Genomic DNA, 17873 nt, shown 5'->3' on the forward strand with positions numbered 1-17873 from the left:
ACATGAGATAGAAGATCTAAATCACTGTTATCCACATAAAAAAAATCACTTCTTCATAAAAGGAAAAACGAAAGCTTTAGAAGTGTCTAATTGGAAGTCCACAGCAAATTTGGTTGTGAAGTCTGTGAGGTCATGGGATTTGGAGATTGTTTTTTTACATTGCAAAGTGACAAAGTGTTGTCAAGATCTGGGATCCTGATGGATTCCTATCTTTGAAGATTGTACACTGAGAATAATGTCTCAGAAGTTCAACAAAATATTAAGCGAGTAAAACCAGATTTGTGCACTTTTTCATTTCAGGCTATTATTCTCTTTATTTCTTTATTAATTCAAAGTATTCATCAAGATTTCAGATTATCATATTTTAATTGAAAAAAAGATTAAAAAACTAAATGCAAAATCACACAGATGTTCCCACTAAACAATCTCAGGGCCTAAGCCTTTCAATGTTTTATTGAGTCTTTTAGAGCCTGTAAGAGCAGGGAGGTTTAAGGCATGCATTGGTTTCAGACTTTATCAAAACTACTTTATCAAATGAACCATGCTCTTATCTTCAGATTAATGTTAGCTTGGGAGGTGCATGAGGACTGGTAAAAGAGAAACGTCTTATCTTCGAATAGTCTTGGTCAGTTTCTGTGATTCAATTCAAAATAATATTCAAACTGAATATTTTTCTCAATAAGTTTATTTTTCTTGCTTTTAAAGACTTCTTATTCTGCTGCGATAGCCATGGGTGAAACAGGAAAAAAAGAACATTTGCGGCGAATCTACCACATCAGCAGGGACGATTTTGTTTAGTTGCAGGATTTGGATCAGGGTCAGAGATCTAGAGATAACATGCCTCCTTTTTGTTTAGGGACTGATAGGATCTGCACTTAAAACAGCGATGGAAAAAAAAAGGGTTAAGTTACTTATTGTCAGCAAACATCTTGACAGTTCCTCTAAAGGAGATCAGAGAACAGTTTTTATTTGTCATAAAACAACTGTGTGTGAACTTTAGCCCAGGTGTCATCACCCCTTCCACCTACAATGATCATAAGGTTTCATATTGAAAAAACACCAAACATATGCTAACTGGATTGATGGGTCAATCTTAAAAGGAGAAAAATCAGCAGAGTAGAGGCAGAGTGGAAAATTGACACTAAGTGTGAGGAACTGCTGAAATATTACACACACATGTTGAACGGGACGGTACAGCCTGTAATCATGAACCAAAGTGAGAGCATCATCTCACAATGACATGCTACAATAGTCCAAGAAAACCCACAAAAACTCTTCCTGGCTATTATATTTCAGCTTATAAGTTTTAATTTTAAATTCATAAAGGCTTTAGCTCAGAGGGGTTTAAACCAGGGAGTGTCTGGACTGTTCACATAAAATCCGATTACATAAGTCATCAGACATTTGAATTGAGAAAGCTTCCTGGAGGGGAAGCGAAACGTCTTCAAATCTTGGAAACCAAGTCCAGTGGATTGTTTTTAACCTTCTACAAAAGAAATAAGTCATTTCTGTCCCTTACAGTTTCTGTTTCCTACATGTAAACTGTAGGAAGAAAAAATGTGGAACGAATAGTTATTAAATGCAGGTTTATACACATTTAAAATAAACGTTATTTCTGACATTTTGAATTGAAAAGGCTTCCTGTATTGAAAGCAAAACGTCTTCAAACTTGAAAACAAAGCCCGGTGGATTGTTTTTAATTTTCTTTTTTGGAATGACAATGATCTGGATGACTGAGAATCTTCACCAGCACTTTGATCTCAATACTAAAGAATTAACAAACTGTTTCAGACTCTCCCCTCTGGTTGGAGTCCAATCAGGACCAGAACATCTAAATTTTATATTCCTCAATTGATTCATGTTAAATGCACGTTTGCTTGCCCTTTTCACAGATATATGGCAGTTTGTGTTGGTCTACCAGACCAAATAAAACAAAGTAAAGATTGTACCTTAAATGGGACATTTTCGCGGAAGCAACTCCTAGTCTGGAAAACAAAACTCAAGGTTTTCAAACTCCCACTATGCTTCAATCAATCAATGCCATCTCTCTTTGTGTGCCATCGGTACATCCGAGCATGTCAGCTGGTTTTCTTGTCAACAAAGGAAAAGGGGGAACCAGATGGAGTGTTGTTGCCACGCCCATAAAACAGAATACACAACAACAGTTCAAGAAGCGGCGGCACAGGATGAGGAAACATGAGGAGTCCAAGGACCTCTCTGACACCCAATTGTTTCCTGAGTTTTTGTGTCTGGCCTTCCGGTCCGGAAACTTTTGGGCACCCCCCAGAGGCTGGGTTTGGGTTTGAGTATCCATGTGTGCATGCACTGTTCTCTGGATGCATGTGTGTATTTTCGGTGGATGTGAGTGTGAGTAAAATTTAGAAATGAATACACAAGGAGTTCACTGGCAGGTTGCCCACAGCTTTTTTAAGAGCATGAAAGGATGAGGAATAAAGGTGTAGAGGGTTTAACAATGCCACTAGCAGCCACTCATGTTTACAGCATTAGGTTCTCAGGATACAGTGCAGTAGTGTGACCATTAAATCAATTCAATTCAGTTTATTTCTATAGCGCCAATTCAAAACAAACGTCATCTCAAGGCACTTTACAGTTCACCAGATCATCCAGTCAAATTGATTTAAAGTTTTCTATCTAAGGTAAACCAGTTGATTGCATCGACTCATTGACCCAAATGCAATCCCTCACACTAAGCATGCTGGTTGCGACCGTGGAGAGGAAAAGCTCCCTTTTAACAGGAAGAAACCTCCAGCAGAACCAGGCTCCGTGTGAGCGGCCATCTGCTGAGGCCGACTGGGGTTCAAGGAGACAGAAGCAGAGATAGAAAAAGCAGCTGTAAAAGGCGACCCCGTCCAGACAACACACAGCCAGGCAGACGAGCTCCGAGCCAGCTCCCATGTCAGAGGATGAGGAGAGCACATCCAGTTAGTCACAGTCAGAGAAACAGGACTACACTGAAAAACAGGCTGATCTCAAACATCAATAAACAAATGTGTTTTAAATCAAAAAGAGCAAGATGCTTCCTTGTGGGGTTACAAATTACAAATGTCAAATTTGAATTTTTTTGTTGTTGTTCTCTCTAAATAGATTTGCATAAAACTACATTATAAAACACAACCATCCGATTTCCTCACACGTATGTTAACAGTGGTTAGCATTTAGTATGTCTACTGAGACTCTGCACATGAGGTTGACTAACTTTTCCAAACAAGCGCATTTCAAAGTTGAAAATGAAAAAAGACAGCCATCTCTTTTAAGGAAAATCTATTCCAAACCCAATTTCCAAAAAGCTGTTTAAACCTATTTGCTTACAGTAATAGATGGTAATAGATTTTTTTTGCATACTTTGCAATTTTTTATTTAGGATATACATGTGAAGAAACTCCAGATGGTGATTCTTTGTATCTTATGATAGGTTATTCCAAAATATTCAAAGACACACATTTACACCTTTGTATGTATTTAAGAGGAACACTTGAAACATGCTGCGGTGGAAAGATGAGCTAAAAAAATAATTTTTGTTTTCTTTTTTTTTTGTTGAACTTTTATATCGGGTCACACAATGACTTTAAAAATTTTGACTGAGAAATATGTTCTTTAAATTATTTTTTAATGTTGAGCATCAATGTATCTGGGCTCACCGATCAGTGGTGGTTCTAGACAAAATATATCAGGGGGGCAACATGGGGCCGGTGTTTTTTTTTTTTTTAGAACAAAAAAATAACTAAAGAATAACACAAACAAACACAAAAAAGTGTTTAGTATCATAAATGAGCCATAAAGCCCAGGTTGACACTTGATCTGACAGATAAAAACTGCGATAATTTCTCAGGTGAAGCTACAACTGTTTGCAAGTTCTAAATAATTGTTAAAGTAAACTGTCCAGGCAAAATATTAAATTGTTCCAAGGTACAAATCAGTAGAAGTCTTATCTGTCATTGCATATGATCATTAGAAATTGATTTACTTACACCTCAAAAACAGTTCTGAACAAGTATTTTTTTATTTTTATAATTGCATCTGCCAATTGCATCAATTTTGTTATGTGTTTTCAGCACAGGGGCCATGAAAGGGGCCAGGACTAGTTCTACGTGGGTCCAGGCCCCTGTTGGCCCCTGTCTAGAACCACTTCTGTCACCCATCCATGATGTGGGAGATGTGGAGTCAACAAGTCATCTGTGTTCTACCCAGCCCAGATCACACTCACCTGGTTCAATGGCCCAGGTTGGACTCACCTGGTTTAGTGGCTGGGTGGAACACATACATGGCATGGAGATGACTTGTTGACTCCACATCTCCCAGGGCCAACTGGCTGGTGCCTATCTGCAGCATTGTATTGGCAAAAGGTGCGGCAAACCATGGATGGGTCACCAGTCCATTACAGGACAATTTTAGCTCAGTTAAAAAAAAAAAAAAAAAAAAAAAAACGACTAACAATATAAACATTTTATCTAATTTGTTTTATATCCATTTATAAAAAGCATTTAACCAGAGCAAAGAGGGAACATATCGGAAATATCATTTATTTGCACAAATTTGACGAATAAAGCCTATTTTGGAAGGAAATAAAAAGTGATGGAATTACAATTCTTCGTGAATCCAGCGCCCTCTAGCGGTGCAAGAGGAGGCATTGCAGGGTTTTTTAGTTTATACAGATCTGCGAGTTTAATACTTTACCTGAGCCAATTATTATAATCTTAGTAAAGTAAAAAATAAATGAACACTTTAAGGATGACTTTAAATCTAAGTGTTCATACAATAAGCAGTTAACCCAAAAGTTTAGATTTACTAGTATAGGGTTTGAAAAATGACAAGAAAATTCAGACTTAAAAAAAAAAAAGTTCGATTAATTAGAATAGGGACAAGTATGTTTCGTGATCTTGTGTTACACACTACAACATTTTAACAAATGATAATTCTCCCCCCTTAGATGTGTCTTCACAATAAAACAAAAAATACAATACCACACAAAATAAAAGGCACAATAAGCAAAATCAACAGATAATCGGTGATCACATCCCTGAATAAAAAGTTTTTGTTTTTTTTATGTTTAAAAAAGACGCAGGTTATTAAACCTGCGGTTTACTCGAACAGCTTTTGTGTTTGACATGAAATTTAAAGCCAGTGGACTTTTATTGTGAAAGGCCGTGAACCGCTTCAACCCGGAAACAGAAAAACGTTGTTATGCTAATGATGTGTCATCAACACATTTGGGTGGAAGCTGCAGATTATGGGCCAAATAAACTCAGTGGACAGTTATTAATAGTTGTCTAAAGGATATTACAAGTTAAATAAGAAGCATTGGTTGGCTAGTAGATTGTAATAAACTTAAACACGGAGACGGAAGTGGACACAAGCAGCGCTGGTGTCTTCTGGACAGTTAGCAAGGAAGCTAACTAACTATTCATCGACTCTTCCTCGGTTCCTGACAGGAGAGGAGAGGAGAGGGATGTCCTGCAGCTTGTTTGAGTTTTGTCGGCTCCAAGAGCTCAGAACAGTCCGAGACTTCTTATTCCAGAACCAGAGTAAAGAGTCCCTGGAGGAGAAGAATCAAACAGGTGATTTTTACCTGAGCTAAACGTTGTAGAAGATAGCCCTGTTGGCGTCAAGCTGCTACACTTCATTAAATAACGAGATGATGAGTCTGACACGATCCACAAGAAAAATTCAGCCGGATTAAATCGATGAATAAGTTTGTTTCTTTATAAACTATATTATCTGAGATACTAGCCCCCTACTTGAGTCATCCATCCAGATGTTTCTATGTTTGACAAAGCCAAACAAAGGCGGTTCTAGAGAGGGGCCAACAGGGGCCAGTGCCCCTGTAGATCATGTCCTTGCTCCTGTTATGGCCCCTGTACTGAAGACATAATAATCAAAGAAATTCTAATGATGATATGTAATGTAACAGACATGGTAAATGATAGGTCCTTTGGATCTATTAAATTTTTTATCATTACAAATTCAGTTTTACTATGTATTTAAAAAGAAGAAGTTAATACCGTAGCTTCAGTGCTATTGAGATAGGATCCCAGTTTTCATTTGCTAAATGTTTTTTTGAAAACAAATTTAAAAAAAAAAAATTTAAAGCTGAATTTATCAGTTTTTCTTCAGTTTGAATATTTTTAATGTATAGAAAACGGTATTTTTAACTTAAATTAAGTCAAACATATGTAAAATTCATAAATTATGAATGGATGTTGTTGATCTAATAAGACATAGAATTTTAATTAAACCTAATTTAATAGCAATTTCACTTCATGGAGCTAACTAAACATATTTGAATTCCTTTTTTTTTTTTTTTTTTTCCTGAAGCAAAGAGATTTGTGTTTAATGTTTGTAGTTAAAAAAAATACGTTGTTTGCTGCTTGGAGCCCTTTTTTAACATGAGACTAATACATCATGTTGTTGGTATTGCTGCTGTCAAAGAACAATTGACAACTTATTCTGCCAGCCTTTTTACTTCAGCTTTATTAAACATTATCATTTGAATAATCCCAAACCATAATGTCACCTCCACATGGGTACTTGCTTTACCTTTTTTTCTACCCTTAATGTTCTCAACACTTTTAAGCCCTCAGGGTTTTAGGAGCAAGATCTGCCTGAAATTGCATATCTGATTTAATCAAGTATAGCTCCATGCTATAAAGTAGAGAAGTAAAAAATACATATATTTGCATAACACTAAGTCATGAAAGAATACTTTAAGTGGAACCGCTGTTTAATGTGTCAAAATTTCTGATTTATAGGTGATCAAACTGAGAAGAATTCAATGTTTATCAGCCTCATCTTATTTTCTTTTAAAAATAAACACTGCAAAACACCATGAAACCCCCTTTCCAAATTTGTTTAAAGCCTCAGACTGTATAGTTTCACACCTTGACTCTAACTGCAGCAAACTTGCATAAATGTCGACTTAACTCTTGTGTTTTTTATGTGGTACAAAAATAAAGTGCATCTCCAAGTTAAATGATCTAAAAGTGGCTTGTTGGTTGCACATCTCAGTGTAGTTTAGAGGGAGACGGTAATAAAAATCATACTGATAGAATGTTAGTATTATTTCAGGATGCTGTGTGCCTTAGTTATAGACCAGGTCTCCCACGGAGATGATCATACGAACGTCAGAACGTTTAAAAGAAAAAAAATTCTTAATTTTATTACAAACTGAAAATATTAAGTCACGTGAGAAGTTAGTATTTCTGTCCCAAACCATGTTTGGGTTCATCTCTAGTCTCTAAAGAGTTGTTGGAAAAAATGTTTAGGATCTCTTTTTGTTAAAGTTAAGAATTTACATAATGTCTGAAGACAGGAAATATTATTACTTAATATAAGGCAATAATATGGAGTACAGTTCTTTTAAGGAAAGCTCTTATAAGCCAAACTGGGTGATTTTGACAAAAAAAAAAAAGAGTAAGGACATTTTGCCAAAGTTAAAACCATTCAGATTAGATGTATGTTTTGTTTTTGTTTTTGTTTTTTTGCCACAATTGACTATTTTGTTTAAAATTTCACTACTGTTAATGCCTTATACTTTGAATAGATTCATGAGGAAAAGGTTATTGTTTTTTTTTTTTCTGCACCCTCAATAATTTGTTCCATAAGAATCTGATTCAAGTTCTTAAAGTTTTCACACAATATTCATCCAAATCTGGCTTATCGAGGGGTATTCTTGATTGATTCTTATTCGTGTCGTCAAAGCATTGTGATGATTGTGATGATCAACCTGACATTTCTCTCTCTCAGAAGAGAATGAGCTATCCTGGGATACCTCTGACTGGGAATCAGGATGGGATAATGGAGACAATAAGGAGGAGGAGTCTACGTCTCTCTCAAAGGTCTGCATTACATCCAGGAAAAGCCGAAACATAGAAGATGTTTGAAACTTCAAAGGTTCCAAAGCATCTTCAGGTTTGCTGATATTTTGCTTCACCTTTAATCGCCGGCTGTCCTCTGTAGGCAGTGGAGGAGCCGCCGGGGCAGAGCCAACCCTGGCTGCAGGACTGCGTCGTTTCCTTGTCGCCCTGTGCCGACCTGCTGGTTGTCGCTCGAGAACAAAAAGCGGTCTTCCTCTCAGGTCGGAAATTAAAACCATCACACTCCCTTTTCTGATCATCTCTGTATTAGGAGCTCCGTATCAATTGCCAAGTATTTTATTTGTTGCAGCAAAGTGGCGGACAGATCAAAGTGGCAGAGAGGAGATGACCTTGGCTGTGTCCTGGAGTGGAACTCTCAGCACAGAAGAAGGGTGAGAAAGGGTCAAAACGCTGACTGTAGACGTGTTATTGATGTACGAATTGTTATTAATCTACAGATTAACGTCTTTCTCTCCAGAGAGAGTGTCAGCAGTGTGATCGCTATCCCCCTGGCCAGCCAGAAGAGGTGAGAATTACGTACCTCTGAGTAAAGAAGAAAATAGAAAAGGTCAAAAAATATAAAAACATACTTCTGGGCTGTAGGAGCTCCACCGGACGGCCTGACTGGACATGCATAGTTGTTGGATTCACGTCTGGATATGTCCGCTTCTACACAGAGGTATAATTAAATGAAGGTATTACTATCTCTAGTCACAGCCGGCCTGATTTAGAGTGTTTCTTCCCGTTATGTGCTCATATCAGAGTGGGGTTCTGCTCCTGGCCCAGCTGCTACATGTGGACCCTGTTCTAAGGCTCAAATGTCGCACCTATGAGATCCCTCGTCATCCTGGCGTGACTGAACAGGTGACTTCTATCCCTCACTCATCAACACAGCTCTTTCAGGGCTTTGATGTCATTCCTATAACTTATTATCTCCCTCTGCAGCACGAGGAGCTCAGCATCCTTTATCCTGCTGCTCTGGTCACCATCGACGGCTTCAGCCTCTTTCAGTCGCTGCGGGCCTGCAGGAACCAGGTGGCAAGAGGTACAGCTGCTTTCTGTCTGGTGCGCTGCAGCAGTGTGGCGTGCCTACGCATAACAGAGAGGTGTCTGACGTGGTGCAGCCTTAATTGTTACTCAGTATTAACTGTAGATGTGTTTTTCTCTTGCCGGCTGGGTGGATCTAGTTTTTGCTACAAGGCATTCAGGTACAACTAAGGCTTCTTTTAATTTTTTCCTTTTATTAAGGCTTCGTTTTATTTGTTTCACAGATTCTGTAGGCAAGTTTTATCAGCTTATTAGCGCTGTGAGATTAGCTACAGCAGCATTGGATTCAACCAATGTTAGTTACAACATATCATTATCTGCACTATAAGGAAATATTAGCCCAAATCTTTTATCTTGTTTCATCCCTGTCTTATAAAGATCTGCAGCTTTGATTTTAGCTTCAAATGCTCTGAAGACTGTGGCTTCTAGTAGCTGCAGGGCTGTTTAGGAAAAGCTCTTTAGTAGTAATGTCCTGTCCTGCCATGCATTTGAAAAAGGAGCTTGAGGTGTTTTTAAAAAAATATTATTTTAGATTTGCAGTTACATCATTTGGAAGATGTATGGGTATGTTCAATTGCTGAGGGGTAATTTATCTACTTGTAGGCCTGAAAGGGGTCATAGAATGATTCTATGGGGTCCTTAAGGTCTCTGAATAGGCTGTGGAACATAGGTTGGGCTGAAAATATAATATTTGCTGTTCTATGAGCCATAATGCAAGCTTGGTTAAAAGCCCTAGAATGAAATGACATCCATGTCAGCACACAGGTTGGAAGACTGACTTGTTCTTGCACCCTGATATACATCCCCGCTAAACTACCAGGGTGAAAGTCATCATTAGTATAGACCCAGCTCCCAGCCCAACTGTAAGAATAGATAAGAGTCTGGCATTAATGCATGGCGTTAACGTCGATAATGGCCCACTTTTTTTTTTTTTTTTTTTTCTGGCTGTAGCTGCAGCAGCCGGCAGCGATGTGGTCCCCCCTCCTCCTCTGGCCTACAAGAAGTGGGGTCTGCAGGAGATGGACACCATCGTGGACCACAGCAGCGCGGGTAAGACGTGACTCATAAACAGGATGAGGTGACTCAAACTCTGCCATTTTTTTCTCAGGATGGTTGTTCCTTTAAAATCTTATAGCTAACTTCTAAACAAACAAAAGAAAGTTTAAATATTTTTTTTCCAGTTAATTGCATTTTGACCCTTTTTAGCCCAAAACTTCAAAAGGTTTTTAGGTGATGGAAAAAAACAAAGTAATGCCAAAGTTTGAAACAAAGGGAATAATTTTAACTGTTTTTGTAGTTAATCATTTAGTTTATTTTGTTTTTTCTCAGTAAAAGGTCTCTAAAGTTTGATCTGTGTGGGTATCCACCCCTGGACTTTGTAGAACTACCTTTATTAAAAAGATGGCTTCAGGTGTTTCTCTGCCAGTTTTGTGTATCTAGAAACCACAAATATGCCTGTTTTCTCTTTTAAAATCCCTTAAATTCATATTGGATAAAGAGCATTTGTGGATACAAACTTTTCCAGATGTTCTTAATGTGTCCAGTCAAATGAAGTTTGATTGGACGATTCTATTATAAAGATCCGCTTTGATGTAAACAATGATGCTCTGGATGTTTGCTGTTTATCCTGCTGGATGCTGATCATCTTTCCTATAGTCTTTTGCTTCATCCATCAGGTTTTCCTACAGCTTGTCGTTTACTGCTGGCATTAAATCTGACCAGCTTCCATTGACCTATATCAGAGGTCACGGGTTAGCGGGCCGCGGTCCGGATCCGGACCCACCTGCTGGCTAATCCGGACCCAACCTGATTTAAAACATTTATAAATTACCGCATGATGTCCGACGACAATGTCTAACTTCACTTGAAGTTATTTAAAGGCTCTACTTTTAGACAGCATGGACAGATAAATCAGCCGGCCTAAATTTTTGGCCAAAATATGTATATATTTTCTTTTTTTTGTATCTGTATCAACTGATATTTCATGACAATTCCTGATCACATTCAGCAGCTTTCCTAGAAAACATCTGAGGCACAAGCATAGCTAATCCATCCTTTCTATCCATTGCTAATATTTGCCTTGATATTCTTTTTTTTTTAATCAACATTTGTGTAACATATGTAATATTTTTTATCATGAAAATGGAGGACACAAAAGCAGTAAAAAGCAGGCAAATATCTCCACGATTTTAATAGTTATTTTTAATACCTTAAAAAAACATCTGTAAAGCGTAGTCAACCCTTTTTTCTTTAATACTTGTTATTAGATTTATACTTAGTTGTATTGACTTTGCTTTACAGATTTTTTTAAGGTATTAAAAAAAATAATAATCATCATTTTTCCTCTCCCATTTTGAGTATTTTGCACTATTTTGAGCAAAATAGTGCACTTAAATCACAGATTGCTAAGTTTAAAAACATGTCAGATTTAGGTGACTTTAAACATGGCGGATAGGTCCCAGATGATGTCATTTCATTTGTGGAAAAGAGCAAAAGTTGAATAAAATGAGAGAATTAGTTCAGTTTCTACAGTAGAACGATTAAAGTAGTTAAATGTTATAACTTAACTGTTATTACATCTTTGGAAACCCCACATCACATAAAAAGTCACTTAGATCCACTATTATACTTCAGAAGGGTAGTTATCGTTCTGCTTAGATCACATCTCTGTCTTTGAAGCTTGTTTGCTTTCATTTACTTGCTGCTAACAATCTTTATAAAGTGAGAATTCAAGCTTTATTTCTCTCTTCCTCTTCTGTAATCATGAGATCCTAGTTAAACTTACCTAGTTTTATTTTTCTGTCCTCTGGCTGTAGGCGTAATGACCCTTTGTGTGTTTGACCAAATGAAGAATGCATCCATCCTGGGGGGGTTTCATGCATCTGTCAAGGGAAGCCCCCCTGCCATGAGCCAGTTTGTGACTGTAGGATCGGGGCCATACACAGGATTTTATTACGCAGTGGAGGTGAGAGGATAAAGTGTTTCTTTGGGTAAATAAAGTAAATATGTTTAAATGTGATCTGTTCTGCAGAAAGCTGCCTCTCTCTGTCTCTGCAGGGAAACTCTCAGCCTCTCCTGTCCCATGTGGCTCTGGCTGTGGCCAGCAAACTCACCTCAGCCCTCTTCAACGCTGCCAGGTTCAGATATGTTTGCTAACAACGTTTCCATCAAAGTTGATTTAAAAAAAAAGAATCCTGACGCAGTAAAATACAAAAGACCCACAAGGCAACAGAGTGGCTTTTTAATGTTCAAAAATCAAATTATATGATTATATCCATGATCCCGATCCATGTTACTATAATAACTGATGACATTACTTCTTTTTTTAACTGTATTAGGGCTGCAACTAATGATTATTTTACAGATCGATTCATCTGTTATATCTTCGATTAATCGTTTAATAATCGGATAACCAAAGGCTCCTTAATAAATATTTTTTTCATTAAATTAAACAAGATGAAGCTAAAATGTTTCCATTTGAGGAGTTCTAGTGGAGCATATTGACGGACAAAAAAGTTTTTTTTTAAATCTTAAATGCAAAATATTTACATATTTTCTTACATTTTGATATAATAACTGCCCTAAGTGGGTCGCTTTGTCAGCTAAAGGCATGGTTTACAGTCTCTATAATCCAGTTGATGGTTAATCGATTATTTCAATAATCGACCAATCACGATTAAGCCGATTAATTGCTTCAGCCTTAAACTGTATTACTTTTCTTAATGGTTTAAAGCTCAGTTTTGTTTTATTGTTTTCTTCCCTCCTGCTTCTGAATCTCAGTGGCTGGTTGGGTTGGAACAAGAACAAGAGTGAAGAGGAAGCCGCTCAGAAACAGAAACCTAAAGTGGAGCCTGCCACCCCCTTAGGGATCAGGTTGGTCTGACCAGGATTTCCGGATGCAGACGGGAGAAATTTCCTGCTGAGTCATATCAGAAAGCCTCTTCTTTATGCTTTAACCCAACCCCCTCTACTTCTAGATTCGGTCTGCCGGATTCCCGCCGCCACGGCGAATCGATCTGTCTGTCGCCTTGCAACACGCTCGCTGGAGTCACTGATGACTTTGGTCGAGTGGCGCTGCTGGACCTGGCAAGGGGCGTCACCATCCGCATGTGGAAAGGTGAAGGGAGAAAAAAAACCACCATGTTCTTCATTCCCACTTGGAGTGACGTTATCTCACCAAATGTTCCTCTCAAACTGTATGAACTTCAGGGTACAGAGACGCCCAGCTGGGCTGGCTGCAGGTTCAGGAGGAGCGTGGGGATCGGGAGTTCTCCCCCTCCGCTTCACTCCCCAGACGTCACGCTCTGTTCCTCATCATCTACGCCCCCCGTAGGGGGATCCTGGAGGTGTGGGCCATGCAGAGGGGCCCTCGTGTCGGTGCGTTCACTGTAGGCAAATATTGCAGGTACACCTTTACTCAAACCTCATCTAATCCAACATACAAACACAAAGCTGCAACTTTGCTTCATGTTTCAGTCGGCAAATACAGACAGTGCAATTTTTTTTAGACTCCTTTATGCGGGCTACCATCTGATGGGGGTGAACAGTGTGACCAGTCAGGGCTGGCAGCTGCACACGCAGCAGGTGTGTCTCCTGGATCCCACTACAGGAGCTCTGAGGACCATCAGCATCCCCTTCCATCTGGCCCTCAGGTTGGAACAAAGCAATCGTTCATCTCGTCTTTTTCATCAAATACTCTATGATAACGTATCTGTTTTTGGGGAATAAAATGATATAAATGATACTAAAAACCCTCTGTCGCTTTCACCTCTAAATCTCAGTGACAAAAAGAATGAGCGGGCTAAAGACATGCACCTGCTAAAGAGACTGAGCGCCGTGTTGAAGAGCAGAGACGTGGATCCTGGTAATGTACACCTAACTGATAGCTGAGCAGTGCAAAAAAGTAATTTTTTCTTAAAATAAGTGCATTTTTTCTTGAGTTGAAGAGGTAAGTGAGCGACTTTGCCAATGGAGTAAGACAATTTACACTTAAAACAAGAAAAAAATACTGCATTGTCTTATTTTAAGTGCAAATTATTTATTTTAAGAGTAAAAATATTCATTGATTAATTGGAAAATCATCTTATTTGCCTGCTGAAATTAAGATTAAATACACTTAATTTAAGAATTTTTTTAATTTTTTTAGTCCGACTAGTTTCTAAAGCTGTCAATGTTTCCTTGCTTTGCAGATGCTTTGGAGAGAGAAGCAAAAAGCGCTTTGTTAGAAATTAAACACCCGGCTATTAAGAAGCAGGTTTGAAAATAAAATCAAAGTTGTATGAATTTCACTTTATGGACGTTTTATCTTGACTCTGGATTTCCTTTAGGCTTTGGAGTCTCTGCTGTCAAACAAGAATGCTCCAGTTTCCTGTCTTACTAATGTTACCAGTGCCTTACATGATGCTTTGAAACAGCAAGGTAGCAGGTTTCTGTATAAAGGAAATATTCAGTCAATAAATTGTACAGTTTGAAGTGAATTATTTGAAATAAAACCAAGCTTGTGTTTCTTCGCCACAGATGCAGATGAAGTGGAGACATCGTTACTCCAGCTCTGCTCCTCTCATTTAAAACTGCTTCAGCTTTATACGGACATCCAGCAGCTGCAGTCTGCAGCAAACACTGATGCCTGCTCTCAAAATGTCTGTGAAAAAAATATTGTTTTTATTTATCCCGGAAACACGTGATCCTGTCCACTGACTTCTGTCGCTTCCCACTTAACAGGATTCCCTCGAAGGCTTAGAGGAGGAGTTGTCGCGTGTTGAGCCCACCTTGCAACGCTACGCACAGCTCAGCTCCAAACCCTCGGTTTCTTTCGCGCAGGACTCTCCTGACACGCCGCTGTCCGCTCAGGCTTTCCTCACTCAGCTGGAGGTCACCGAGGATGGACGGGTGAAGGTGAATCGTGGGTCTGACGCGGAATGGAACCAGTTAGGTATGAGTATAAATCACTAATCAACACACACCAGATCATGAAAGGCTGCATCAATAATGTCAGGATCTTTGATTTTAAATTTATTTTCCTTCTGAGTGAACTGAACACATAAAAACATTCTTGTTTACTATCGAGTTTCTAACCGGGTGTATATTACTATTGCTTTATCCATCCATTATTTTAAAGGGGAGATTATACTTCTGCAACCGCACACATAAAATATCGCTTTGATCTGGTTGCCGACCAGTTTTGCTGATATGCTTCTGCACCGTCGGTCTGGAATTTCTAGGGACGCACAGCAGTTTCCCACCAAAGCGCAAGGGGGAGCTTATTCAAGAACTCGCGAGAACTTCGGCGGATGGTAATAAGAACTTCGGCAGCGGCGGCGGGAGTGTTTATCTTCCAAAACAACAATGGCGCGTCTGCAAGATTTCACGGAGATTGATCTAGAGTCGCTAGACATCGAAGAGGAACAGGTTCTGTTAATGGAGTTGGCAAAAAGACAGATTAACCTTTCGTCGTAGTTGTCCATTCTACTTGTTCCTGTGTTTTTAAAAATGGTGAATCTAGAAGGACGACCACACAGACAGCCGGAAAGGCATACCAAGGACCAATCACAGCTGCTTTTTGTCTGCGCACTTCCGTTTGAGGTCTGCGCGGGTTCGCGACCGTCTGACGCGGAGTCAGGATTTTTTTTAGGTGCGCAATAATGTTGCAGAACCTCTGCGCGGGGGGCGTGGTCGTGCACAGACACAGATTTGACGGTTGCAGAGGTTATTCGTCAGAAGCATAAATTGGCCTGAAGTGTAAAAATTTTACTCTTTTCTTCTTCTTTTTTTTATCTGAGGGACTGATAACTTGAAATGTCCCCATTTAAAATATGACAGATCCTGTTTTAAATTATGTTAAATGTATTTAAGAACTGGGATCTGTTCAGAAAATTGGGAATAGTTTTTTTTTAATATATTATTATATTTATATATATATATATATATATATATATATATATATATATATATATATTCGTATCACTGCAGCATATACTGTTTTTTTTATTTCAACATGTGTTTATTTTCTTTGGACTGATGACAACAATAACTAGTGAGACTGAAAGTTTTATGCTCTGGTTAAGTTCAGTGTTTAGTCCTGTTTTTATACAGACAGTGTTTTTAAGTTTGCTGGATCTACCAAGTCCCGTCTTTAATCCTTCCCTTTGTCGTTGTGTGTTCTTCACAGGAAATTTTCTGTTTTGGGGCTGCTTATGTGGTAAAAGTCCCACCCATAAAGTCTGTGACACACTACAGCTGGCCGGCTTCAGCCCACAGCAGCTACTGGTACGATTGTGTCCGGCTGTGGTCGATGTTTGACTTTTACTTCCTTTAACTTTTAAAGGGTTTATTATTAAGATGCCTGTTGTTTTTTTTTTATGTTTTTTTTTTACACCCATAGTCTTTGTTAATGAGCGTATGGCTGCAAAGGGAGAAGGAGGTGCTACAGAAGCCTGTAGATACAGTCAAACAGCTTTACACGCTGCTCATTGCCCTGAGCAACATGGAAGGTGTGTATCCTTAACAGTGAGTCATTGGAGTTAGCTTAACAAAACTTGTTAAGCCAAATATTCCTTTCCTCTTTTTTTAGGGGCTGTTGAGGAGTCTTGGGATCCACAGTCTGTCTCCCCCTGGTGGCAGCAGGTTCGATTAACATGCATCCAGTCTCACAATGCTGCTGCTGCTTTACTGGCTGCCTTAGTGGCTCACTGTGCTGCCAAGGCGAGCATCACAAGCAGGGCTGACAGCAAGGTAGAGCGTCTCCCCGCTAACGTGGAAGCTATCAGTCAGGTAACGAGCGCTGAAATACCAACTCTGCGTTTCTCTGCTGTGTTCCAGCTGCAGTCAGAGTGGGAGGCGGTGTCGATGGAGCTGGAGCAGTGGGTGGTGTGCGTCCGTCAGCTGGAGGACGTGCTGGTCCTGCAAGCTCTTCTGTTGGTGCCTTCTCCTCAAGGAACAGCAGGCGGCGCTGTAGTTCAGTGTTCAATCAAAACACTGCTGGAGGGAGGCACAGGTCAGACATAATGCTGGTGATTTAGGCTTTTTCTAGGGAGATTTTTTTTTGTTTTGTTTTCGCTTAGTGCTACATCCTTAAATTCCCAGACCAGATAAAAATAATATATCTGTGTGTTTAGCAGCTTGTATTTCTAAATTCTGCATTTCCCCTTTTTTTATATCATATTGTGGGTTTCTCTCTTTCTCTTATCTGGATAGGTGGTATTGCAGACAGTGTTTCTAAGTGGGTGTTCAGGCAGAACATCACGCCAGAGCGACTGAAGGAAATTCTGCTGAGTAAAGAAACTGAAGACGAAAAGAAGCAGAAAGGGGATGGAGGAGGAGCTGAAGAGAAGAGGAGCCATGAGGAGGCAGACAGGACAGCAGGTGACAACAAAGAGACCTTAATCAGTTTTAGCTGCTATCAATAGAGATCATCACTTTCTGACCGCTTTCTTTGTTGTCTTTTCTTTCTCTTAGAGCTGTTGTTGGCAGTTTGTCAAAGGTTCCCAGATTCTTTGTCTCCAGACCTTCTCTTCGCCCACTGCAGCTGGGAGTATGTAGTGCAGTGGAATAAAGACCCAGAGGTACGCAAATGCTCTCTAACAGTTCAGATTTCACTGTGGAAGTGAAATGAATCGCAGCCGTATGTCTGAAATATACAGCATTATAAAGAGATTTAAAAAAAATGAAAAACCTCTCTATGGGATCAACTTATCAATTACTAAAGTCGTCTTACTAAATCCACTCAGACAGAACAAAAAACTGGACTTTAGGGTCGTTTCCCCACATTAGTTATGTCTGAATAAAACATGTTTGAATAGGATCTCTGTCCTGTGCTTTGAATGACCTGATTTCATCGATGATGGTTGCTATATAGAAAATGTAGTTGTGTGTTTGTGATCCCCTTTTGGGCCTTTATGCATGATCCTCCATTTAAACACATTTGATAATCCTTCAGATCCGTGGTTCTCAACTTTT

The 17873-nt window shown here is 39.1% G+C and overlaps 1 protein-coding gene across 1 annotated transcript; it reads left to right on the top strand.

Annotated features, from left to right (window-relative positions):
• Positions 1–5201: 5201 nt before the first annotated feature.
• Positions 5202–17479, top strand: LOC107099770 (rab3 GTPase-activating protein non-catalytic subunit-like; the record flags this gene model as incomplete). The annotated part of the gene is made up of 26 exons (XM_015398031.1): positions 5202–5576; positions 7762–7853; positions 7975–8092; positions 8182–8263; positions 8350–8397; positions 8475–8550; positions 8634–8735; positions 8817–8916; positions 9870–9968; positions 11735–11883; positions 11976–12055; positions 12699–12791; positions 12896–13035; positions 13128–13323; positions 13427–13570; positions 13700–13782; positions 14108–14172; positions 14246–14336; positions 14436–14557; positions 14640–14850; positions 16087–16184; positions 16300–16408; positions 16489–16649; positions 16737–16911; positions 17112–17279; positions 17373–17479. Coding segments are annotated over exons 1-26 (3018 nt in total), but the record flags the coding sequence as incomplete, so codon positions are not given.
• Between the last annotated feature and the right edge of the window lie 394 nt (positions 17480–17873).

Source organism: Cyprinodon variegatus, unplaced genomic scaffold (genome assembly GCF_000732505.1).
Source record: "Cyprinodon variegatus isolate N-32 unplaced genomic scaffold, C_variegatus-1.0 Scaffold905, whole genome shotgun sequence".
Taxonomy (NCBI): domain Eukaryota; kingdom Metazoa; phylum Chordata; class Actinopteri; order Cyprinodontiformes; family Cyprinodontidae; genus Cyprinodon; species Cyprinodon variegatus.